This window comes from Pituophis catenifer, unplaced genomic scaffold (genome assembly GCF_029215685.1).
Source record: "Pituophis catenifer annectens isolate HBS135680 unplaced genomic scaffold, rPitCat1.0.hap2 SCAF_2, whole genome shotgun sequence".
NCBI lineage: Eukaryota > Metazoa > Chordata > Lepidosauria > Squamata > Colubridae > Pituophis > Pituophis catenifer.
The window spans coordinates 61,751,177-61,777,140 of NW_027256882.1; the positions used below are offsets into that span (position 1 = coordinate 61,751,177).

Genomic DNA, 25,964 nt, shown 5'->3' on the forward strand with positions numbered 1-25,964 from the left:
TTGTTTGTATTTCTGTCCATTATAGATGAAGTATGTGTTGGATAGGCAGTGGTTGGTCAGATCTAAGATGTGCTTGGGGGGGTTATATTTGTTTTGGATAACTGTCAAGGCTTCTTTGATTGGTACTTGGGTGAAGAGGGATATGACATCAAAGCTCACGAGTAGGTCACTGGGCTGTAAGTTTTGTTGCTTTATGATGTCTATGAACTGGAATGAGTTTTTTTACGTATGAGGTGATGGATTCTGCATAGGGCTGTAGTTGTTTGGCGAGAAATTTGGCTAGGTTTTGTAGAGGTGAGCCTATGGAGCTGACTATGGGTCTAAGTGGGGTTCCTTCTTTGTGTATCTTGGGGAGACCATAAAGCTTAGGGCATCTGGATGATTTCTCTCTGGGTATGATTCTTTGCTGAATCTCTTCGCTGATGGGGGAGGCTTTTATTTTGGATCTGGTGGTTTTTTCCAGGTAGGTGGTGGGGTCTGTGTTTAGGGGTTTGTATATGGAGTCTTGGAGTAGGTTGGTTAATTTGGTTTGGTAGTCAGATGTGTTCATAACCACCGTGGCATTGCCCTTGTCTGCTGGTAGGATTATTATGCTGGTGTCTTCTTTCAGGTTAAGTAGTGCTGTCTGTTCCTCTTTGGGGAAGTTACTTTTGGGTGGCTTGCTGGTGCAGAGGATATTGGTGATTTCGAGTCTGATTCTGTTTGCATCGTCGGGGTTGATTTTGGTCAGGCTGGTTTCAACTCCGCATATAATGGTTTCAGTGGGGATGCTTTTGGGAGCGACTGCAAAGTTGAATCCTTTGGAAAGGACATTGGTTTCGGCTTTGGTGAGGATCCTATCTGAGATGTTATGCACTGTTTGTTTCATGTGTGGCTGTGAGGGTGGAGGGGATTGTTTCTGGCGTTCTTGTAGTCTTCGGAGTTTGTTGGTGTGTGTGTCTGTCTTGAGGGTGGTCTGTGTTTCGGCTCTCCAGACGGCAAGTTGTTTGGATTTGTCCCAAAGTGCGGGGTGGATCTTGTTGCTGAGTTTGAGGTGAAGTGTGAGGAGATCTTTGTTGATTCGGTCTAGGAGGAATCTTTTTCTGTGGAGTTCATTTCTGATTAGGGCTAGTTCTGTTCTTTTCAGAATGCGTTTGGTGGCTGCAGAGTTGAAGTGGAATTTCAGTTGGAAGCCTGTGGGGATTAAATTTTGATCTCGGCAGTTGCGTAGGAATGCAAGGTCACATAAAATGGAAGCTCTTTGGACTTCGAGTTTTTCATAGGTCCTGGTCAGATGGTGGATTTCCTCCCCGTAGAGGTGGGATATTTGTTTTCTCAGGTTTTCGCGGGTGTTTGTATGTAGGTCTTTGGTTATTCGGGTCTTCTCCCACGTAAAATTGGAAGTGTCTTGGCGACGTTTCGACGAAGTCTCATTCGTCATCTTCAGGCTGGTGTTCTCGGCTTCGTGCTTCCAGGAGCAATGTGAGATCGCAGCTGTCTCTTCCTTTTAACTGCTAGTGGAGGTGTGAGCTGATTGGGTGGGAACTTGGCTGTGTTCTGATTGGGTGGAGGTGTGTTCTGATTGGTTAGGGGCTTGGCTGTGCTCTGATTGGCTGGGGTTGTGTTCTGTTTGGGTGGGGGCTTGGTTGTGCTCAGCTTAGTCTGAGTTGCAGGGGGATTTGAGCTGGTGAGCTGCGTTGTTGTTGTTTGGCTTCGTGTTTGTGGCCGTGCGAGCTCTTCATGGTGGGTGTCAGTCTGCTTCATGTATGGATTGGAGGGGTTTACAGTGGTTTTTACCTTAAAGCCACAGGACATGATATTGACTTTAAAAAGACCAGAACTATCGCCAAAACTGAACACTTTAACAACAGAATAATCAGAGAAGCCATTGAGATAGAAAAACGCCCACACAGCATGAACAAACGAGACGATACCTCCCGCCTACCAGCCATTTGGAAACCCGCCCTTATTGACAAACGAGTCCCTAACACGACGAATGACACCAGACCCACACTCACGAGTGCCACACCTGATGTCACCACCACACATCCACGCAGAAAGCAGACTCAAACCCACACTGATAATGAGCCACGACCAAGGACCAGAAGCCAGACCGCAGCTGCATCATTAGCCACTTTAAACCCCTCCAATACCAAAGAGACAGCTGCGATCTCACATTGCTCCTGGAAGCACGAAGCCGAGAACACCAGCCTGAAGATGACGAATGAGACTTCGTCGAAACGTCGCCAAGACACTTCCAATTTTACGTGGGAGAAGACCCGAATAACCAAAGACCTACATATATATATATATATGTTTAAGTAAGTTTTCACGGGTATGTATGTGTGTATAGTTAACGGGAATATAGTTAATAGTTACACGGGAAGAAACCCGAAATATTAACTATACATATCTATATCTATATCTATATCTATATCTATATCTATATCTATATCTATATCTATATCTATATCTATATCTATATCTATATCTATCTATCTATCTATCTATCTATCTATCTATCTATCTATCTATATATGTTCTGAGGTTTTCGCGGGTGTTTGTATGTAGGTCTTTGGTTATTCAGGTTTTCTCCCGCGTAAAATTGGAGGTTTCTTGGCAATGTTTCGATGAAGTCTCATTCGTCATCTTCAGGCTGGTGTTCTCTGCTTCGTGCTTCTAGGAGCAATGTGTGTGATCACAGCTGTTTCTTCCTTTTAACTGCCAGTGGGGGTGTGAACTGATTGGGTGGGAGCATGGCTGTGTTCTGATTGGGCGGAGGTGTGTTCTGATTGGTTGGGGGTTTGGCTGTGCTCTGATTGGATGGGGGGTTGGCTGTGCTCTGATTGGATGGGTGTGTGTTCTGTTTAGGTGGGGGCTTGGTTGTGCTTGGGTTAGTCTGAGTAGCAGGGGGATTTGAGCTGGTGAGCTGTGTTGCTGTTGTTTGGCTTCGTGTTTGTGGCCGTGCCACCTCTTCATGGTGGGTGTCAGTTTGCTTCATGTATGGATTGGAGGGGTTTAAAGTGGCTAATGATGCAGCTGTGATCTGGCTTCTGGTCCGGGGTCGTGCCTCATCATCAGTGTGGGTTTGAGTCTGCTTTCTGCGTGGATAGACCAGGTGCCTCGATAGAAAAACAATCTCTTTCCTGGCTCAAGCTGATGAAGGGAGGAGAATTTGTGGCTCAGAGTTTAATGCAACTGCCTAACATGCAGGCAGCCCAAATTCGAATCCAAGTAAGGGTATGGCTAGTTGATGAGAGCTAAATAATTTGAAATAGATCTATACTAGTGTAGGAAGTTGGCACCCACCCTTTTCCTAGAAGAGTGAAATATTTTGGGAAATATTAGAAAGGCAGAATGTTATGTTTCCCTGGTTGAGAAATGGAGAAACATGTTTTAAAGACAAAGCAACTCCAACCTTCCTGCCTCCCCCCCCCCGCTTTGTTAATGGGCCAGAGGCAGAAACTCAATCTTTGATAATAGGACCAATCTGCAACACAATAGCAACAGAAACTCACCACATGGCACCTGAAAAGATTATATCAGCCAGCAAGGCTAGCTAAGACCCCCACCCCCTGGGAGTCTGACAACCAATCAGGATACTCTTTTGAGGCCCCAGGAAATGCAAAGCCAGAGAGAGCATAAAAACCCAAGGATTTACTGTATCTGCCCCCTTTTCTGTTCAGGAACTCAAACCATGTGATCCTGTCCACCATTAAACCATCTTTCCAAGCAGTCTCCATGTTTCCAGTGTCTTTTTCCCCATTTGGAGCTGAACCCAGAAGGCTATTTCTTCCTACACTAGTCTCCCTTTATTTCTTTATCAGTGAAATATAATATATATATACATACATATATATGTAGGTCTTTGGTTATTCGGGTCTTCTCCCACGTAAAATTGGAAGTGTCTTGGCGACATTTCGACGAAGTCTCATTCGTCATCTTCAGGCTGGTGTTCTCGGCTTCGTGCTTCCAGGAAGCACGAAGCCGAGAACACCAGCCTGAAGATGACGAATGAGACTTCGTCGAAACGTCGCCAAGACACTTCCAATTTTACGTGGGAGAAGACCCGAATAACCAAAGACCTACATACAGACATCTGCGAAAACCTGAGAAAACATACTATATATATATATATATATATATATATATACACACACACACACACACACACACACACACACATACATACATACATACATACGTATATATATATATGGTTGCCAAGTGCCCAAAATGCAGCCACATGGTTGCAGGGGGAGGGGAAAGTCAAAACTTTGAATCCAGATTGTAAGACCCGTTTTAAGGGTCCATCATAAATTTGAACAATCACTAAGCGACTCATTATAAGTCTAGGACTACTTGTATATTCTGTAAAAAAATTATAATTAATAATAGGATATGACCTCATGAAGCTTCAGTCAGAGGGTCTTCAGTCTTCAGTCCTCTGGAAAGCCTTACACAGCCCTAAGAGATTAAAAAAACAAAGAAACAGCATCAGTTTTCCAGCATTTAAAATAAGAAATACATGAGATTTCTATTGTAAGCCTTTAAAACATTTTTTTGAAAAATAAAATAAAATCCAAATACTACCCTATCCACCACCACAACCAACCCCCACCACCCCGCCCAAAAAAAACATCTAAAACCCACACACAAACAAAAGAAAAACATAAAGTTCTGGTTCCATTTACTTTACATTGTTTTTAAAGGATTATTTTGGAGGTGTTGTGGAGGTTGTAATTTGCAGTGTATAGCTGTTGTTTGTATATAACAGAACATATTTTCTGTTAACAGACTGAAAATCACTAGTAAACTTTTAAAATAAATATAACTACGTGCAGCAGTAAAATTAATAAGTAAAACTATAGCCTATAATAATTTCAAGATCTGTTACTAAAAATCTGATCTGCTTTTGACATCCTGTGAAATTAGAACACAGACTCTGAGCCTAGAGAAACATAAATTGTAATACAGAACAAATCCATATCATAAACTGTAATCTAGAAATGGTTTTCAGTTTGAACCGAATTCTATGTCAGGTTTGCTGTTATGATATGAAGCTATTCCAGAGGTTGAAGCACATTCCCTCAACTCAGCCATTCGTTTATTAAAAGAATCAAATAACCTTTGTATTATTACTTAATTACAGCCTTCAGAATAGTTAAACACTGTATATCCCCGGCCACCAAAAGGTTACACATTCTTGCCTTAGGAAGTGAAGATATAATAACTAGCTGTTGACATACATCAAGATCATGTCACAATAATATATTTTGACATATTCTGGAATATGAACTCTGTCAGGAAGCAGAGGCTGAAATTTTCATCAGAATATTTCATAATCCCCATCCCATCATGAAATTCACCAGTCAAATTAATTGGCTGCTATACACAGTCACCCATTTTCTTCACATAGCATGGTGACTCCGGTCCCTGTAGTCCTTAACAAGGCAGTTTATACACAAAGTCAGATTTATCGGTTATTGTGACAATGAGCAAAATATAGTGACATCATGCTGACAAAAGGGATGTTGTTTTGCTGGAACCACTGTGGCAAAAATGAAACTCTGAAGATATAGGTTTATGGAACTTTATTCCTTAGGAAAGCTAATTAGTATCTTCCTAGTGTTTGAATCAAACATGATTTTACTGCCATCTTTTGGAAAACAGATACACAGCAGAGGAACTGGTAGGTTGCTAAAATGTCTCTGGACTGGAAGGGATTAAATATCTAATTCCACAACGATAACAAATGAGAAAATGCTGATGACTAGAACAATAGAGGGAAAAGATTAAGGTCACTGTGACGATGAAGGCAGAAATTCTGCAGGAACAATTAGATCTAAGAAACATGATTCCCATCTTGGCTGTACTGTAGCAGTAGCCTTGATTAACATTAATAGATTTCTTCACTAGAGTAAGGACAAGATCTTTATAAGAAATACAAAAAAATAATTTCCGTGGGACTTTTTTTTTTAAATGGGAATTTTTTTCAGGGGCAAATAATAGTTGAGAATAATTTTCAGAACGAAAACACTCACTGTTCCTTCCAGAATTCTTATTCCTGTGCAAGGACCACCCAACCCACTTTGTGGTCAGAATTTCAGCTTTAAAAAAAGAGCCTGAGGCTCTTTCTCTCAGTCTGTTTAGGAAACTCAGCTGTGTTCATCTGGATTCTGAACATGAACCAGAAAAAAAAAATAAATCAAAGCCCAGATTCCTGTCAACTACCATGGGACCAAAAGAGGATTGCACTTTCAAAAACCTGTAAATGAACAGATATGCTAAATGCCCTAGAAATCCATGTAGGAGATTCAGAACGACTTTTGGAGCGATATCTATTTGTTAACATTTGAATCATGTTTTAGCTTTTGACTAAAATAGAACATTTGTAGGCAGGGTTGACTGCTATTAAGAGATGAGGGAATAAGACCTTTTACAGATCATCCTCAACTTGAAACTATTTGTTTAACAACTGTTCGAAGTTATATCACTGAAAAACGTGACCTACAATTGGTCTGGATCTATGATAATATGCCATGGCCAACTTGCCATGGCCAACTCACCAAGACTAACTCGCCCCAGCCAATTTGCTGCAGAAGAACTTGCCACGGCCATCTCGCCATAGGACAACTCACTGCAGGACAAGAGTTATCAGGACTAATATCAAAGAAATGGCGTAATAGAATCATTAAAGAAAGGATGGAAAAGGAGGGACACGATGAAATGTGAATGGCAAAAATTAAAATATTTTTTATTTATTTTAATAATTAAATAGAATTGTTAAATTGTCCCACAGTGAGTTGCACTATGACCATGGTGAGTTGTCCCCTGGCGAGTTGGCGGTGGTGAGTTGGCCGCAGCAAGTTGCCTGTAGCAAGTTGTCTTACCCCCAATTGGTCCTCAAACATTGCAACATCTCCATGACCACGTAATCAGAATTAGGATGCTTGGCAATGGGTATGTATTTACAATGGTTGCAGCATGTGATTGTGCTGGGAAGGTCACGTGTGACCTTCCCAGCTGGCTTACGACAAGCAAACTCAATGAGGCAAGCCAGATTCACTTAACGACAGTGTGATTTGTGCTGAACAACTGTGACAATGAAAAAGGTTGCAAAATTGGGCACAGCTTACTTAACAATCATCTTGCTTAGCAATGGTCCCAAATTCTGGTCCCAAAGTTGGGTCATAAATCAAGTGGCAGCATGGAAGCTACCTCTATAGAATGTAGACCAGAGGATTACAAACAACAGGTAGTCATTGACCTATGACCACAATCGAGCCCACAATTTCTGCCGCTAAGTGAGACATATGTTAAGTGAGTTTTGCCCCATTTTACGACCTTTCTTGACACATTTGTTAAGTGAATCACTGCAGTTGTTCTGCAGTTAGTAATGTCGTTGTTAAGTGAATCCAGCTTCCCCATTGACTTTGCTTGTCAGAAGGTCGCAAAAAGGGGATCATATGACCCCAGGACACTGCAACCGTCATAAACATGGGTCAGTTGCCAAGCATCCGAATTTTGATCACATTACCTTGGGGATGCCTCAATGGTCATAAGTGTGAAAAATGGTCATCAGTCACTTTTTTCAATTTACTTTTTTAAGTCGAAGACTACCTGTACATTCAGATGTTACAAAAGAAGTGTTAATATTGTTGTTTGTTTCAAACGACGTATGGAAATATGAGCTCTTGTTCATTTTTTGCCATCCTCCCAAAAGATTTTGCCTGCCAAGGAGCTTTGGGCATCAACTCATGATAGCATGTTCCCTCATTATTGAGTGTCTCATGCTTTTGCCCCACCAAATAGATCAGGATTAGGGTTATCAATCCATGGTGGATGGTTCCCTCTGCAAATTTATGTACTTGTGCTACCATCATAACATGAGTATTGCACCGGTAGATTCTGTCTGCAGTAAACCAAAACTTTTGGGGCATGAGATTATCACTCTAGTGGTGGACTAAACAAGAACAAAAGCCAAAATTGCAGGAATCCTATAGTGAGCAGTATCTGTAACAAATTCCAGGCAAAGAATTATAGCTTTTTATGCAAAGGGAAAGTTAGTGACAAAGAATAATTATGCAGAACACTTCCTCAAGATAGTACAGCTGACTGTGAGGGATGGAAGGAGGGGAGAAGCATAAATAATATTTAACTAGGTCATACATCTGGATCTTACAGTACTTTAGGCTGCCAAGTATAACATCTGACTTCAGTCCTGAAACATTATTTTAGTGCCTATCTTTTATAGGTCACCTCCCCCTCCCCTCCCTTAACAGCCAACTTGCAACTTGCTAATTTTATGAAGTTGTGTCATTAAATTCATATTAAGATTTTGCTAAAATTAGCATGGCGCTGCGCCTGCAGTAAAGACTTTACTTAGCTTTCTTGAAGTGATCTAATCAGCAGAGGAACCTGGGAATTGGGAAAGGGGGGTGTCTTTGCAAACCTCCTTCCTTATTTTGTTATGGATGATGAATGGGTAAAATATACAGAGTTCATTACTAAATCAGAAAATGAGTAAGTCAGAGCGCTGCCTGGGGACGTTCTGGGGTAAGAAGCAGGCAGTTACGATACTTTGTCTTATCTAAAGAACTAATAACACGGCAATATTCAGCATTTGAGAGTGCTTCTCACTGCACGTAAAAGAAAGGGGAAAAAAAGAAAATCTATAGCTGGCAGTTTTTCCTGCCTACCTCTGCAGTGAGAGTGTCTTCTAGGGACAGGAAATAAGAGCTGAGCACAAGGCATGCCAGCCTATCAGAACAGCACATATATTTTTGTAGGTGTCCACAAATCTATGTGATATGTATATAGTGTACATCTGCAATAGGGACACGGTGGCTCAGTGGCTAAGACGCTGAGCTTGTTGATTGAAAAGTCGGCAGTTCAGCGGTTCAAATCCCTAGTGCCACGTAATGGGATGAGCTCCTGTTACTTGTCCCAGCTTCTGCCAACCTAGCAGTTCAAAAGCACGTAAAAAATGCAAGTGAAAAATAGGGAGCACCTTTGGTGGGAAGGTAACAGTGTTCCATGCGTCTTTGGCGTTTAGTCATGCTGGCCACATGACTGCTGTCTTTGGACAGCGCTGGCTCTTCGGCTTTGAAACGGAGATGAGCACCGCCCCCTAGAGTCGGGAACGACTAGCACATATGTGTGAGGGTAACCTTTATCTTTACCAAAACATCTGTAATGTAGTTTATAATTCATAAGAATAATGAGCTCTCAATAACTTTACTTTCATACATACACAAATATACATACTTTACCTGTTACATAATCCAACCTAAGTAATTCTCTTTTTATAATAGAAAAAAATCCATTCAGCAGGGAACCTGGAAAACTTGTAGGATGCACCACAGGGGTTTCGATGCAAATACAAGAGTTCTGACATTTAGATAATTATGCATTTCTCCCTTTGTCATCTGGCCCACTTCCCCCTGAGGGCAACCCCAATCTTTCCCATGGTTAGATTAAGAGATTTTGCATCCTGCTGACTGAGAAGATGAGACCTTTCCTTATGGCACACAAAGACAGAAACTGGACTGATAGTTGGATCTTATTTCAGAATCGTTTCTGTCATCAATCCCTAAGGGGCTGCTACAAAGAAGAGGAGGTCAACCTTGCATGCACATGCGCGGGGTGGGGGATGTGGTGCCCCCCGTACCCTGTATTTGGTTCCAGGAGGCTTCAGGGAGGCCTGCTAGCACAAAAATGGGGATCTCGTGTACATGCACAGTGGGTGGGGGTAGCATGGGGGTCACAGGGGTCATGGGCTCATGCACGGGTGGCGGAGCCTGTGGGGGGCATTGCATTATGCACATGCGCTTTCAGCACCCGAGGAAAAAAAGGTTCACCATCACTGTGCTAGGTGTTGATCAAGGGAATCTGCTAAATTATGTTCAGTTGTGTCATTAAGGAAACATTAAGGGACTGGAGGCTTAAACATATGAAGAACGGTTGCAGGAACTGGGTATGTCTAGTTTAATGAAAAGAAGGAATAAGGGAGACATGATAGCAGTGTTCCAATATCTCAGGGGCTGCCACAAAGAAGAGGGAGTCAAACTATTCTCCAAAGCACCTGAGGGCAGGACAAGAAGCGATGGATGGAAATTAATCAAGGACAGAAGCAATCTAGAACCAAGGAGAAATTTCCTGAGAGTTAAAACAATTAATCAGTGAAATGACTTGCTTCCAGAAGTTGTGTGTGCTCCAACACTGGAGGTTTTAAAGAAGAGATTGGACAACCATTTGCCTGAAATGCTATAGAGTTTCCTGCTTGAGCAGGGGGTTGGACTAGAAGACCCCCAAGGTTCCTTCCAACTCTGTCATTCTATTGTTATTTCATTTCCTTCATGCCAAATTAGGGGGCCATGGTTCAAGCCTTATGATATAAAAAGTTATGCCCTCTCACAAAGGGGAAGTCACTGCTAGCCTATCTGAGAGGCCATCTTGTTCTGCCAGATGGAGTATATCAGTCTTGTTCTTGATAGAAATTAGATGCCAATAGAGAAAGAATTCTCTGTTTCTCAAAGTCTCTGTTGGGAAGGAGATTTTTTAGTAGATACCAGTGTAGATGTATTCGTTCATATGTTAATTCATCTTTAATTTTAGTCAAGGAAATTTTATTCAAGGAAATATATACATCTAAGGCTCTTGCCTCCTGTTTTCTCCACAACAAACCTGTGACGTGGGATGGGCTGAGACACAGAGAGAGAGAACTGCCCAAATTTACCCAGCCAGCTTTTACTCCTATGGGAAGATTAAAATTCACACTCTTCCAGTTTGTAGCCAACACCTTAGCTCCTACTAAGATAGAGGTGAACCTTTTTTCCTGCACAATTGCCCTATTGTTGTCTAATTTACTGAAAACTGACCAAGCCAATGAATTAAAACTACCAGTGTTGTCTTCCAGAAATATAACTGAAATACTGTAAGATTTTTTTAAAAAAAAGCTCATTGAAGGGAGAGGGGCAGGCAAGAAAGAGTAGACCAAAGTGAGAATTAGTCTTATAGACAACTTTTAAAAGGTATTTTTCCATAGTCCATAAATCAGTTTATTTTCAACACTGTGGCAATGCCCTTGGATATTGCATTATTACCATCGTAACTATGGTAAGAACAAAGGATTTACTTCAGGATTAATAGAGAATGACTTAGAATTACTTGTTTAAATAAATGACAATAAAAGCTTAAGTGGTCCAGTAACCAGAGCATAAAAAAAAATCTCAAAATCAATTTATTCCCAGCCCAACCCAATTCACAGGTTTAGGATGAGGAAGGTGTATTAGGAATGTTCACTGCCTTAAGATACTTATAAAGTAATAAAGGCAGGATAAAGATCTAATAAAACAACCAATCAATAAAATTTGCAATATTAACATAAAGCTAATTTTAAATATTTTAATACCAGTATTTATTTTTCAAAATGCACAAGTCCGCCTTATATGTTGTTCAACTGCTAGGCTATCTGTTCAAAAATGCTATGAAAGGAAGGTGGGATACCAATTTAACCAATAAATAAACTATTCTTCCCCTTGTCTTAAGGGAGGTGATCAGACTGGACATCTCTTTAAAGCAGAAGTGCAAATCAGGCTGCACAACTCTGAGTGACCACTAGTCGGCAGAATAGAATTACTGTAGAAATTTTTGAACAGTATCTCTACATCTTTTTGCAGTCCAGATTTAAGATACTTAAAGATGTCTTCCCAAGTGCTATTTATCCTATATCTATTTATTTTGAAATGCAAAAACATGAATCTGAAACCATCTTTTTCTTTTTCTACAATATTCATTCTTGGTTAAGCAAACAATGGCTTAAACAACATATCAGATAATTATAAAGTGAGCATTCACATTTTGCTGCTCAGATCTGCCCAGTGAAATTGTTGGTTTGCCATCTCCTCAGAGAACCACAATTTCACACCTCCAGAAGACATCAGAAACTTCCTCTGCAAATCTTTTCATTTCAAAACCATTTTGTGAAGTGATAAGGGGGATATAAAGGATGTGGACGTTTCATAGTCTAAACCAGGACTGTGTGATTTTTTTTTCCTGGATTTTTTTCCCATACTTATGGGGAGAATCAGAATAAAACCTAAAGTTGATTTAATGTATAAATAAATATAATTAAAATGATGCATAGTTAATGTGATTATTTTACACATTAGAATTTGAAAACAACTTTTGGAAATCCCAGCAGCAGCCTCATAGGCTTTGAGAACTCCTTCAGCCTCATAGTCTCTAATTTTCCATTTCTGTCCTAAATCTTTAGTAATTTCATATTTGCTTGTCAAAATACTAGAAAAAACTTACAGGTGGATTTCAAAATTGTGTTTTAATGTACTGTATTATATTTCATGAAGCTCCCTTGGAATCAATACATGTCTCTATCAATTTTAACTATTATTCATATCTTGCTACCCAGAAGGATGCAGTTCTTATATGTAGAGAAAGTAAACCTTATCAGAGAAGAAGAAAATTCATACATGCACTTTTATTTTGAATAATAGCTTGAATTGAAAAAACTAGAAGTATATAAATTTCATGTTAATGTCAGCACAAAGTCTAGGTAGACCCACAAGTGGAAAACATAAACATATCTGACATTAGACCTCAAAATATATTTGATATGATGAAGAGGATTGTGGCATATATGGTAATAAATACAATAGAATAAAATGACTTAGAATGGACCTTGTAGGTTATCTAACCCAATCTCCTGCTCAAGCAGAAGACCCTATACCATGGATGTCAAACTTGCGACATCACATTGTCATCACATGATGTATCGTGACTTTTCTCTCCCTCACTAAAATGGGGATGAGCGTGGCCAATGCATGATGCATCTGGCCCGCAGGCTGTAAGTTTGACACCCCTGCCCTATACCATTTCTGACAGATAGCTGTCCAGTCTCTTCTTAAAAGCTTCCAGTGATGAAGCACCCACAACTTCTGAAGGCAAGTTGTTCCACTGGTTGACTGTTCTGTCAGAAAATTTATCCTTATTTCTAGATTGAATCTCTCCTTGATCAGTTTCCATCCATTATTCCTTGTCTGGCCTTCAGGTCCTTTGGAAAATAGGGTGACCTCCTCCTCTCTGTGACAGCCCCTCAAATATTGGAACACTGCTATCATGTCACCCCTGATATATTAGTCTTTGTCACAAGAAATATCCACATTATTTTTGGTTACCATTTGGGTTATAAAACTTTAACAAAAACTTCAAAGGATGAAACTGGCAGTTTAACTAAATCTATTTAGCCAAGGTGATTTCATTTTCATTTAAAATTGAGATTAGTTTCAGTTTGACAATAGCTATTCTTCTTGAGGTGTTAAAGTAATTTTTCTTGTTAACTAATTGGTATAACTATTTCCGCTGTACATAATGAGGTTGGAACGTATCCAAGGGGGTGCATTAGGATTCCAGGAGTCAACACTTTGTCTACCTCTCTTCTCGGTTGTAAATGAGAAGCTGTGGTGACTTTTTTTTTTTTGACATTGTGACATCTCATGGATTTGATGGTTCCTCCGCCTCTAATGTGCTTCATTAGGGCTGCACATCTCCCTAGTAAACAGTAGGGTGCCTCAACTGTTTGTCAGGGCTTTGAAAATGATCTTTGGCTGCTCATCAAAGAAAAGTCCAGCTCTAACCTACTGCTAATGAGCTTGGCCTTATAACAGGGGGTCCACTGAGAAGCCAGTAGCTGTTTCTTTCACAGAAAATGTGTCATTAGACATTTATAAAATGAGCAGCTATTGTGTATTTTCAGACACTTGGCAAAAAGTCTGAAAAATATCAAATAGGTTGGCTGCAATTTGCCTTGTGATTAAATTAATGGTCAGTATTAATTACATTTTGAAGTACACCAAGCATTTCCGCCCAGCTGTCTTAGAAGCAAGATAAGGAATCTTTTGAAATAGAAAGTGAAATACCAAAAATCTAATAAAAGATACTTTTATTATCTTTTGTGTCCCTTTTTCCCATTTTTGATTTTTCATTCGTTCGTTTGTTCATTCATTTGTTCATTTATTTGTTCATTCATTTATTTAGTATCCTGCCTTTATTATTTTTAGAAATAAGAAGGCAAACATATCCCTACTACTACTTTCCCTATAATAACAACCCTGTGAGGTGAGTTGGGCTGAGAGAGAGTAATTGGCCCAAAGTTACCCAGCCAACTTTCATGGTTAAGTTGGGACTTAAACTCACAGTCTCCTGCTTTCTAGCCTGGTGCCTTAACCACTATACCAAACTCGCTCTTTTCATGAAAACTTGGCTGTTTCCTTTAAGCAGGTCTGGGGACTGCTTATTAAACTTATTAAACAAGCAAACTTTTTAGGTTTTATGTTCCAGGTGTTATCGTATATAATTTCTTTTTTCTGTTGTTTACAAAAAAACAACAACAACACCTTGAGTCTTGGGCAGTACATAAAGTATTGTAATTAATAAATAAATACATGAAAATCTCACTTATCATCTTTAGGTTTGTAAAGACCAAAAAAACTGTGCTAAGACTGGAGCGGTTTGAAGCTTGATAAGTTTGTGAACAAGTTTGTGCCACAACAATTATCATTTTAGCTGGGAGTGATGGGCATTGGACAGCAAGAATATCAGGAGTCCCTCAATTAACTTGGTTCCACAGCATAATGGGCTTTCTAGGTCATTATCAGCACCCTGAATTTAACTTGGAAGCATACTATAACCAATACAGCTTACAGGACAAAGGTGTAACATGCGCTGATCAAGGAGCGTACTTGATTGCCCACACTGTTGCATTCTGTACCAGAAGTTGCTTATGACTGTTCTTTAAGGGTAACTCCACATGTAGCATAGTGTAGTAATTTGGGAGCTGATGAAAACATGAGTGATTATGAGCAGAGCGTCTCCACTGGCACGAAGTACTGCAAAGGCCCTCCTGGCCTCGGTTACTATCTGCTCCTCAAGCACGAGCCAGGAGGAAATCCAAATTGCCTAGTCGACACTGCCTACAACCAGTGACCATTTGAAGTTACAGCAGCACTGAAAAAGTGACTTATTACTGTTTTTTACACTTACGACCATTGCAGCAGGTCACATCAGTGGTGGGTTCGGAACCGGTTCTATAGAACCAGTAGTAAAACTGGCGGAGGCTCCGCCCATTGACCCCAATGTCATCAGGAAGCTTTTGCACATGTGCAAAAGCTTCTGCGCATGCGCACAAGCCCTGTTGCGAACTGGTAGTAAAGGTAAGTAGCCTGTATTTATGATGGTTTCAGTGTCCTGGGGTCATGTGATCACATTTTGCGAACTTCTGACAAGCAAAGTTAATGGCTAAGCCAGATTCAGTTAACAACTGTGTTCCTAACTTCACAACTCCAGTGATTCACTTAACAATTGTGGCATGAAAAGTCATAAAATGAGTGAGCAAAGTGAGCAAAACTCACTTAACAACTGTCTTGCTTAGCAACAGAAATTTTGGGCTCAGTTTTGGTCGTGAGTCAAGGACTAATACCTCTGTATAGGCTCTTTCTGGGGTAGTGCAATGCCATCCAGAAGAAGAGATGGAAGGATAAGGGAACCCTAATATCCCAAATCACTTATGTATACACTATGGCCAAGTAAATGACATAGCATATTGTGTGGTAACACTGTCTGGATCCATTTGTAGCCCAGCACCTTAGCCCCGACTAAGATAAGAGGTGATTCATGAAATTTCATTTTAATGTATGCCAATTACTGTACATTCAAAGTGACAATGAAGTTATTGTTCTATTCTATTCTATTCTATTCTATTCTATTCTATTCTATTCTATTCTATTCTATTCTATTCTATTCTATTCTATTCTTATTCTTCTCATTCTCATTCTCTATTCTCTAATTCTCTAATTCTTCTGTTCTATTCTATTCTATTTTCATCACGTTTTTACCAATTTATGGTTGCCTATAGTACTACACACTTAACCCCAAGTCTCTGTTTAGAAACTTTTTACAAGCGACAATGGCCCTGTTCACCCACTACACAAAACTAGGGCTACACCGCAAAAAGCTAGAGGGGCAGCAAAGAGATAATGAAAACTATGATAGCTGTACTAAGCTAAAATCAAACAAATTAATTATGGGTCTGTAGGAAAGGTCAGTTCAACATATGAATCAAGTATATTTGTTTAAAAAAAAAAAGTAGCCTGGCACTTCGGAGCAACAAATCTGAAGTACTTTCACTTATCCCAAACACATGCAACCAAAATCTAACTAAGAACGATCGATCGCATTTCTAGTCGACGTGTATTTCCTCATCAAGCTTTTTAAAATCAATATCCAAATAATTCTTGAAATGGACAGTCACAGCAGTGCCTGAAAAATGCATAGAGCAGGGGTCTCCAACCTTGGCCACTTTAAACCTTGGCGGACTTCAACTCCCAGAATTCCCGCAAAGCTGGCTGGGGAATTCTGGGAGTTGAAGTCCGCCAAGGCTTAAAGTGGCCAAGGTTGGAGACCCCTGGCATAGAGATATGAATCTGTGAGTGGAATTGGCCCGTTTAGGTGTTTTCCTCCTTTTCCCACGATAAGAGCGACAATTTGCTCCGCAGAAGACAACCCGATATTTGAGGGTGGGGAAAACCAACTATTTCTAGCTAAAACCCCGCCTTCTCTTCTTCCACATTAATCTTTTCCAGCAAAAGGAAAAGAGGTAAAGAGAAAATGTCAAAAGAAACCCAGAAGCACTACTTCTGCACTACCCTGCACTACTCTTTTAAATTGGTCCTGAAAAGACACCGAGGGACGTTCCCAAAGTTCTTCCCTTTTGCCATTGGCTGAAGCTCCGCTATTGGTAAAACGAAACTGGTACGGCAGCCAATCCCGGCAGAAAGGGCGGGGCAAAGGAAGGCCGAAGGGACTGCAGTTTTCCCCGCAACTGGAGACGGACTATGGACGTGAGTCGCGGGCTGGAGCCTCTGCCGGTGTCCGTGTGGCCGCGGTTGGAGGAACTTCCGGCTTTCCAGGTGAGAAAGGAGGAAGTAGAAGGAGCTGAGCAAAAATCCAGCAGCAGCCTGCGGACAGGGACCTTTAGAAAGCTATGCTTTGTAGGACGGAATGTAGGGCTTTTTAAAACCGCGGCGGTGGCATCGAAAGGGACGCTGGGAATTAGAGTTTTCTGTGGGCTGGTTGTTCCTATATCTGCAGCGGAAGCCTTAAGCTTCTGAAAACTACAATGCCTAGAATTCAGTAGTCGTGGGGCGGGGCCGGAGAATAGAACTATGTTTACGGGATTTGCGTAAACGGCGCTTTTAACGCACCTGCGAGAGTAAGTCCCAAAGGTGCTTTTTTAAGGAGGCAACTGGATTTTCGGGTTTTTCTTTGAAGACGTTTCGCTTCTCATCGGAGAAGCTTCTTCAGCTCTGGATGGATGGTGGGGAATGGAAGGATTTATACTTTATAGGTTCTTGGATGAGAAGCGAAACGTCTTCAGAGAAAAGTCCAGTTCCCTCTTGATAAAAAAGCACCTTTGGGACAACCATAACCTGGTTGACTGAGAATCTGCATAGACTTCGGGATAAACACCCTTCGAATGGTGCGGGAGTATGAACGGTTTTCCCAAAAAAATGCAAACTACAGGAACCGTTTGTCCTTCAGTTTGAGATGCAGATAGTACAGACTCATCCCCAACAGCCTGCACCCGTGCTCAACAGTGAAGGGACACAGGGAAGAAAACATCCTGCAGAAAGCTCAGCTCCAACAGAGCTGAAGAAGCTTCTTGGATGAGAAGTGAAACCTCTTCAAAGAAAAACCCAGAAAGTCCAGTTGCCTCTTGAAAAAGCACTTTTGGGACAACCATGACCTGGATGACTGAGAATCTCCATAGACTTTCTGAGAGAGAAAGATTGTGTTTCAAAAAGAGTCAAGGATATGATTTCATTTTGGACGATGACTCCCCTCCCTCCCTTTTACGTTTCTGAGCTTCAGTTATCCACTATTTTCTATACCACTCCCATACAGAGATATATGTGTATATATACGTGTCTCCTTTCATCTTTTGTGTTCACCGACTTTCAAATAACAAACAGGAAGAAAAAGGATGTCCGAAGCCAAAGACATCAAAGGAAGCTTAAGAGTTTCTCCTGGTTATATATTGCACTGAGTTAACTGATTTTGACACTTCTGGATACTATCAGAGAAATGCATAGGGTTTGAAAAACCACCACATGGCAAAAACCTATCTTTTTTAAAAAAAACAATAAAAGTACCAATTGATAAGGTGGTTCTGAAACGTCTTTGTAAGCAGCTTGAGGCTGATAGATTGATCAAACTGCATTAATATAAGTTGATTTCAGATGTTCATTGGTCAAGAGTAGATTAAGTTACATGTATCTATAGAGCCTAGGGTTTTTTTTTTCTTGGATTAAAATATTTTTAAAGTGTTTGAAAACACCAAAATAGTTTGAAACACTTTTAAAGAAAATATACACTGAAAATAGTTACCTCAGTTTTAACATAATCCTTAAAGGTACAATTCAATTCCATTCTTCAGTTTTGACAATGAGGAATAGCTTTTCCTGCACTGTTTTGCAAATAGTTTATTCATTAGATCTATGATTTGGTTTGTAGTGCAGTCTCCTATTTTTCTCCCATAATAACCTTGTGAGGTGTTAGGGTTGAGAGTGAGTGACTGGTCCAACCAATCTTCTTGCCATTGTCACCCAAGAAGCTTTCATGCCTAAAGTGAAACCAGAACGCATTGTCTCCTAGTTTCTAGCCTGGTGCCTTAACCACCAGACCAAACTGGTTTGCTTAATGGTTGTATGAGGGGCATAAATTCAAAATATGGTTTTCATTATATCTCTAATGTATACTTTTGATGCAGACGATAAAGAAACTTTATACTACCCTTTGTGAAAAAAAGTCAGTTTTGCTTTCCTTCGAGTTAGTGTAAATTGAGTAATCCGTAAAATCCATTAGATGTCACTCTTGTTCTGGCAAAACTATTGTACTCTGTTACCTCAAGAAATGTTTCACTGCACGTTTCTATTGAAATAAATACTGTACAAAGTATTTTAATGTAAGATTTTTAATGTGACTAAATATAAATGTTCTTAATATAAAATATTTTTTAAAAATGATTTTGTAGTTGTGTGTGGCTGACCATGACTGGGCTCACCTAAGAAGAGGTAGGCATGGTCTCTACTTAGATGAGAAAAATATACAACTGGATATCAGCATACTGATATTTGCTCACATTTCATCAGATGATCTCACCCAGCATCTTCATGTCATGCTTAACTGGAAGGGGAAAGTGTTGAACCCCAAGAAACCCTATAGTGCAGTGCCCTAGAATTATATATCACCTCTATGCCCGCCCCCAGCACTTGATGGAACTAATCCCAGGAAAGAGAACAATATCTTCAACTCTCAGGGCCTTTAGCTAGTCAAAAAAGATATTATTTCAGGTGGTTCTGAAAAATGCTAAGAGGTCATGGATACCACTCTCATTCTGGTTCCACCAGAAGTAATCCGCAATTGTCATCATCAATGCTATCTAAGTTCTATACTGAAAAGTTGAAAGTTAGGTGGAACAATAGCAATAGTACTTAGACTTTTATATACCGCCTTAAGTCAGCATATTGCCCCAACAATCTGGGTCCTCATTTTACTGACCTTGGAAGACTGGAAGGCTGAATCAACCTTGAGCTGGTGGGGTTCAAATTGCCAAACTTCTGGCAATTGGAAGCCAGCAGTATTAGCCTGCAGTACTGAATTCTAACTACTGTGCCACTTATAGCTTGTAAAGTAGGGGTGTCAAACTCACTGCATCACAGCGGCATCACATGACGTATTGGGACTTTTTCCCCCTTCGCTAAACCGGACATGGCCAGTGCATGATGCATCTGGCCCGTTAAGGAATAACTTTGAAGGATATATACAGCAACAGTTAAGGAAAACAAGGAGTCTCTGTCCTGGGGAAAAAGGGATGTGAGACTCAGAATAACTTCCCCTTGGGTCTTGATGATGTAAGAGGAGACAGGAAAGTTGTGGCAAGTTTCCAAGCTTCTGTGATTTTATCAACAATAAAGTTGCATTCCTGTACTCCTTGTGTTGCTTCTTGATTTAGCCTACCTCAAATAACTGATACTTATTAAGGAGAGGACAACTAGTGCCAGTTTCAATGCAGGTGGAACCATGTCTTTACTCAAAGGTGAATTCACTACTGCTTACACCCAACTACATGTCTCTCCGGTGGCTTTGACCAGTTTGGAGAGATGTGAATTTTACCTGTTTATTGATGCTTATCTATCACCATCAACAATACTCCCCACTTTATTAATACTCAAGCTCCTAGAAAACAGAAGAAGATCTGTTCGGATGGAGTCCAGTTCAGAACACATATGAGCAATTTTGTCCATTGATTTCTTAAAATAGTTTTAACAATATTCAAGTTCAAATTCAAGTATTTTTCTGACCTTTCCCTCTTAAACATGATTGCTTGCTAGCATGGATGCAAAGGAGAGCCAATTTGGTGTAGTGATTAAGGTATCAGACTAGAAACCAGGAGATCAAGCATTCTGGTCCCACTTTAGGCATGAAGCGAACTGTGTGACTTTAGGGCAGTCACTCAGTCCTAGAAAGCAGGCAATGGCAAACCACTTCTTGCCAAGAAAACTGCCTGACTAGGCCAGGCAGTTACTTGTGTTGGATTGGCTTCTTATCTTTCTGTAGCAGTACTTTAGGTGTGTCTTCCGATGTTTCATCTACGAGAGCTCATTTGTGCATCAAGATAACCCCTAGGGTTGATGTATAATGGAGAGGACATTAGGAGCTATCTCATTAAACTTTCATTCCAAGTAGAGACTACAGATTTAGTTAATCAGAGTCAGATAATTTACCAAGCTGCTTTTGAAACCCAGTTGGATTTATCAAATGAATAGATCCTTACATATGATAAAATCCTGGGCATTTTTTAAATCTTTATTTCTGTGACATCAGCATTTTTGGAAACTTAAGATTCACTATATAACAAACATAACTATCTTCCTTTAATATACTTGGTTATTATTTTCAAACCATCACCCAGTCTAAATGCACAGGATTGCTTTAGCAGTAGCATTTAAACTTATGTACTACTTCACAGTGCTTTTTACAGCCTTCTCTGACCAGTTTACAGAGTCAGCATATTGTCCCCAACAATCTGGGTCCTCATTTTACCGACCTCGGAAGGCTGGAAGGATGGGTCAACCTTGAGCCTGGTGACATTCGAACTGAGAAAATGCAGTCATCTGGCAGTCAGCAGAAGTAGCCTGCAGTATTGCATTCTAACCACCGCGCCACCACAGCTCTTTTAATGTTCACTTCAGATCATTTAGAATCCTTCCATGAAGAAATGGTGAATTAGTAGAAACCTGATTAAGCAGTGCATTCCCATAGCACTGTTTTCATGCATATTAAATCAGTTGTAATTTTGTCTCACATCTCCCCATTTGTGGTTTCGCTTCAGTATGTGGAATAACAACTTTTTCCAAGTTTTTCTTTCTGTAATTAAAGGATACATTTGTAATCTTAAATGTCCGAAATCATGGCTTGTCCTATCACACAAAATTAGAAACAAGAGATTTGGTAGGCTGGCAAGATAATTTTATTCTTGCTTCAGCTAATAAGCTACTTTAGAGAAATTAAATTATGAATGCATCCTCAATTGAGCCCTGTGGGTAAGCATCTGCATAGTAAGAAATAAATTCTGTAGAAATCATGCTGGAAGCAAAGGAGGAAAATGGAAAAATGACAATTATCTAGTTTGCTTTAGAGTACTGCCAAGTAGCAAACTGATATTGGTTTAAAAAGAAGAACATTCTCTTCTGTGGTTACTTGACATAATTTGTTCTTTTTTTAAAAAATAAAATATTGTTCATATCTGATTAATGTTTCTTTCCAAACCTCTCTTGTTCCTCATGTTTTTCTGTTTTATTTTCATACATGTTCATTTAGAAAACAAAACTATTGCAAGGAATAATTCATTTGTTAACTAGAAATTGAATGCATGAATCATAGACTTTTAAAAGGAGAATATGCTGCTCCCCTTTTTGACCTCACGAGTTATTTCCCAGAGTCTGAATGAAAGTATTGGTGCAATTGAACAATTAATATCACCAAAATCTGTTCTCAATTTTTCCATGTAAGTTGCCATAATAAAGTAGATAGCATTGTATATAAGCACAACAGAGATGGTGATAGACTATCTAGAAATAGACAGTCTCTTAAGATATTTCACCACTAATTAAATCTTTTTATCACTTTTTAAATCTATTTCTTGATAGAATTTCTTGTTAGATTGCCAAGACAATCCTAAACTGCATTAATAGAAGGATGGAATCAAGATCATGTGAAGTATTAATACCGCTTTATAAAGCCTTAGTAAGATCACACCTGGAATATTGCATTCAATTTTGGTACCACAATATAAAAAAAGATGCTGAGATTCTGAAAAGAAATCAGAGAAGATCAACAAGAATGATTAGGGGACTGGAGACTAGAACATATGAAAAATAGTTGCAGGAATTAGTTGCAGTCTAGTGAAAAGAGGATTAGGAGAGAATGATAGCAGTGTTTCAGTATTTGAGGGGCTGCCACAAAGAAGAGGTGATCAATCTATTTTTAAAAGCACCAGAAGGCAAGAAAAGAAACAATGGATAGAAAATAAACAAGGAGAGAAGCAACCTGAAATAAAGGAGAAATTTCCTAACAGTGAGAAACAATTAACCAGTGGAACGGTTTGCCTTCAAAAGTTGAGGGTGCTCCATCACTGGAGGCTTTTAAGAAAAGACTGGACAGCCACTTGTCTGAAAATGGTATAGGGTCTCCTGCTTTTGCAGGAAGAAGGACTGGAAGGTCTCTTCCAACTGTATTGTTCTGTATTCTTTTGCCTTTTTACACAATATATTATGCCGGCCTCTTCAGTTATGAATATATAGCCCTCAAGATGTTTTCCTCTGTTTTCTTTTTTCAGTACAGTCCCGATCATGTGCCTGGACCTGGAGGCAAACCAGACCCATCTGAGATCTCCTTCTCTGGATGCAGCTGTGGTTCTGCTTCCTGCGTGGCCCCAACATGTTCTTGTCTTCGCTATGGAGAAAATTATAAAAACTTATCCATTGAGACGGAAGGAAGTGAACTGGGATTTTCAAAGCCTATTTTTGAATGCAACGCTATGTGCCACTGTGGAGAGATGTGTCAAAATAGAATAGTTCAACGGGGCTTACAATTCCAGCTTGAAGTATTCAAGACCACTGAGAAAGGGTGGGGTCTTCGCACCCTGGAATTCATACCCAAAGGACGATTTGTGTGTGAATATGCTGGGGAAATTCTAGACATTAATGAAGCACGTAAAAGGACTCAGTTGCAGACATCGAGCGATTCAAATTACATTATAGCAATTAGGGAACACTTGTACGATGGGACGACAATAGAGACTTTTGTAGACCCCACATATATTGGCAATGTTGGTAGATTCCTGAACCACTCCTGTGAGCCCAATCTCTTTATGGTGCCTGTCCGAATAGATTCAATGGTGCCTAAGTTAGCACTTTTTGCTGACCGTGACATCTGCGCAGGTGAAGATCTTTCATACGATTATTCTGGAAGGTATCGTAATTTTTTGCCCATAGAAGAGCAAGGCAGCAAACAAGAAGGGACAGAATCAAAGAAACCTTGCTTTTGTAGAACTAAATCATGTACAGGTTTCTTGCCTTTTGACAGTTCTTTATTCCACAAAGATGGTACAAGAAAGTAATGCTGAGGGAAAAGTCTGAAGGTGAAAAGAGCAGCTGGGTGAATGTCCAGAAGTGATAAAATCAGCCTTAAATACAAATATCCCCACACACAAAATGCAGAGATTTTTGTTAAAGGTGGCTGAATGAGTTTGTTTATGCACTGATGAAATATTTTTCCATTCAGAACGTCAGTTGTAACATGAAATACGTCAATATCAGATAAGTTGTAAACACTGTATCAGATTGGTTGAAATCTTGCCCTGAAGAATATGCAAGAAGTGATAATGGAATATCAAGAGATATTGGGACATATCTCTTGGGTGAGCTACCCTTTTTCCTTTCAAGCCATATTGCCTTGTGGTGGGTTGGGATCATTAAATCAACCTGTAACAATTCTCTCATTGCCATGGGTTTCTACTAAGAAGGAGTCATCCTCGAATGTTCTTTTTTTCAGTAGGGTGATGTTCCCAGTCTTCAAATAATTTCAGGATTAGGCAACATCGTACTAGGGCAGGGGTGTCAAACTCAAGGCCTGTGGGCTGGATCCGGCCCACAGGGTGCTTAGATCTGGCCCACGGGGTCAGATCTGGAAACAGCAAAGGACCAGCCTACGGTGCCTCTGCCAGTGAAAATGGAGCTGTTTTCACTGGCAGAGCGCTCAAGCAACCACAGGCACCCCCGACACAAGTGACATCGAGCTGGCCATGCCCACCCTGGCCATGCTCACCTCCTCCCCGATGCAGCCCTCAATGAAATTGAGTTTGACACCTCTATACTAGGGGGAGAGGCTACAATTGTGCTCTTTTCCCCACAATATAATTCCACAATAGAGAGAAGGAGGGGTTTTTATGTGAATGGGGGGGGGGAGGAGAGCCAATGTGCACTTTCGGGTTGCCATTTTTTTTGTTAATTCTTATGGTTATGCCCAAGGATTGATAATAAAGTTATTGACTGCATATCATTCCTCTTTGTGTGTTGGCATTAAAAATTAAAGGAAAAGGGGCAGCAGGTCAGATTAGTGAATGAATGTACAGTAACAATTTGCTAGATTGTTTACTGGAAAAAATACTATATGAACTATCAGTTAACATATATAAGTGGCCACTTAGTATGAGCTGATCTTGTACTCTGGGCTTAAAAATATTTTTCCCCCTAATCGCAAAGGTGCTTTTTTCAAAAGGCAACTGGACTTTCTGGTTTTACTTTGAAGACATTCAGACCTGAAGAAGCTTCTTGGATGAGAAGCGAAACGTCTTCAAAGAAAAACCACAAAGTCCAGTTGCCTCTTGAGAAAAGCACCTTTGGGACAACCATAACCTGGATGACTGAGAATCTCCATAGACAATTTCTCCCTAATGTTTCTCTGGATCAAAATTCATTTACCACCCTGTAAATCTTTTAAAGAGAGGAGGAGGTAGAATTCTTCCATGCTCTGTCTTTGTCATTTCATGCCTTCATTAATAGCGGTGTTTGACAGCTCGAAATTGACCTATTCATCTTCAATGCCGTCTAAACTGTGAAAGAAAATATTTCTAAGAGGTATCGCTGCTGCTAAGCATCAACATTTAAACATATGATATTTATTTTTGTAAGTTAAATGTTCCTAAATATGTGCAAACATTATTTCTATGACCATTCAAGCTTATCTTCAATATCAAGAGACTTTTTTTCTTCTGGGTTTTTGTGTGTCTATTTGTGTATGTGTATATATATATATATATTATATCAGGAATTGAAAGCAGCACAAATTAAAAGTTTGTTCCATCCCAAAAATGGATGTGTCCAACATTTTATAACTATTTATTCTCTTATTCTTGATCAAACAGGTCAATTTTGTATTCTTTTCTCTTACACAGTAGTCTGGCAATATTAATCTTTAAATTGGTGTTAAGATAATTGTAGTAAGACCTGGTCACTTGTCGTCTTGCAAACAAAGTGCACAAATATATTTCTTAGTACATTTAGCTTTCTATTTCTTGTATTGACTCTGTACACCTGGTCCACTTCTGTATCCAGGTCTTCATCTTCCCATTTAAGGCTTCAGCAACTTTTAATCTCAAGCAAAATTATTCTTTAAATGCAGTAGTGTTACATTGTCTATATCTTCTTCATCTATTAGTTTAATGTTTCTATCTCATTTATATTGCAGATTCTTCATATTTTTAATTCATTTTTCATATTGGTAAATCTTGCATCCCCTCCCCATAAATGTTATTAAATCTCTCTGAACAGATAAATTTCTTT

At 39.8% G+C, this 25,964-nt stretch overlaps 1 protein-coding gene across 1 annotated transcript; it reads left to right on the forward strand.

Moving 5' to 3' along the window:
* Nucleotides 1-16,889: 16,889 nt before the first annotated feature.
* On the forward strand, nt 16,890-23,884 carry LOC139309488 (histone-lysine N-methyltransferase SETMAR). Its single transcript, XM_070933572.1, has 2 exons — nt 16,890-16,967; nt 22,958-23,884. Exons 1-2 carry the CDS (start codon nt 16,893-16,895, stop codon nt 23,738-23,740), a joined length of 858 nt encoding a protein of 285 aa, XP_070789673.1. The 5' UTR covers nt 16,890-16,892; the 3' UTR covers nt 23,741-23,884.
* Nucleotides 23,885-25,964: the final 2,080 nt, after the last annotated feature.

Excerpts from the sequence above, each read along its gene's own strand:
- LOC139309488 (XM_070933572.1), top strand. The coding sequence starts at position 16,893 with ATGGACGTGAGTCGCGGGCTGGAGCCTCTGCCGGTGTCCGTGTGGCCG. Across the intron at positions 16,968-22,957 it reads AGGAACTTCCGGCTTTCCAG|TACAGTCCCGATCATGTGCC; the intron begins GTGAGAAAGGAG and ends TTCTTTTTTCAG.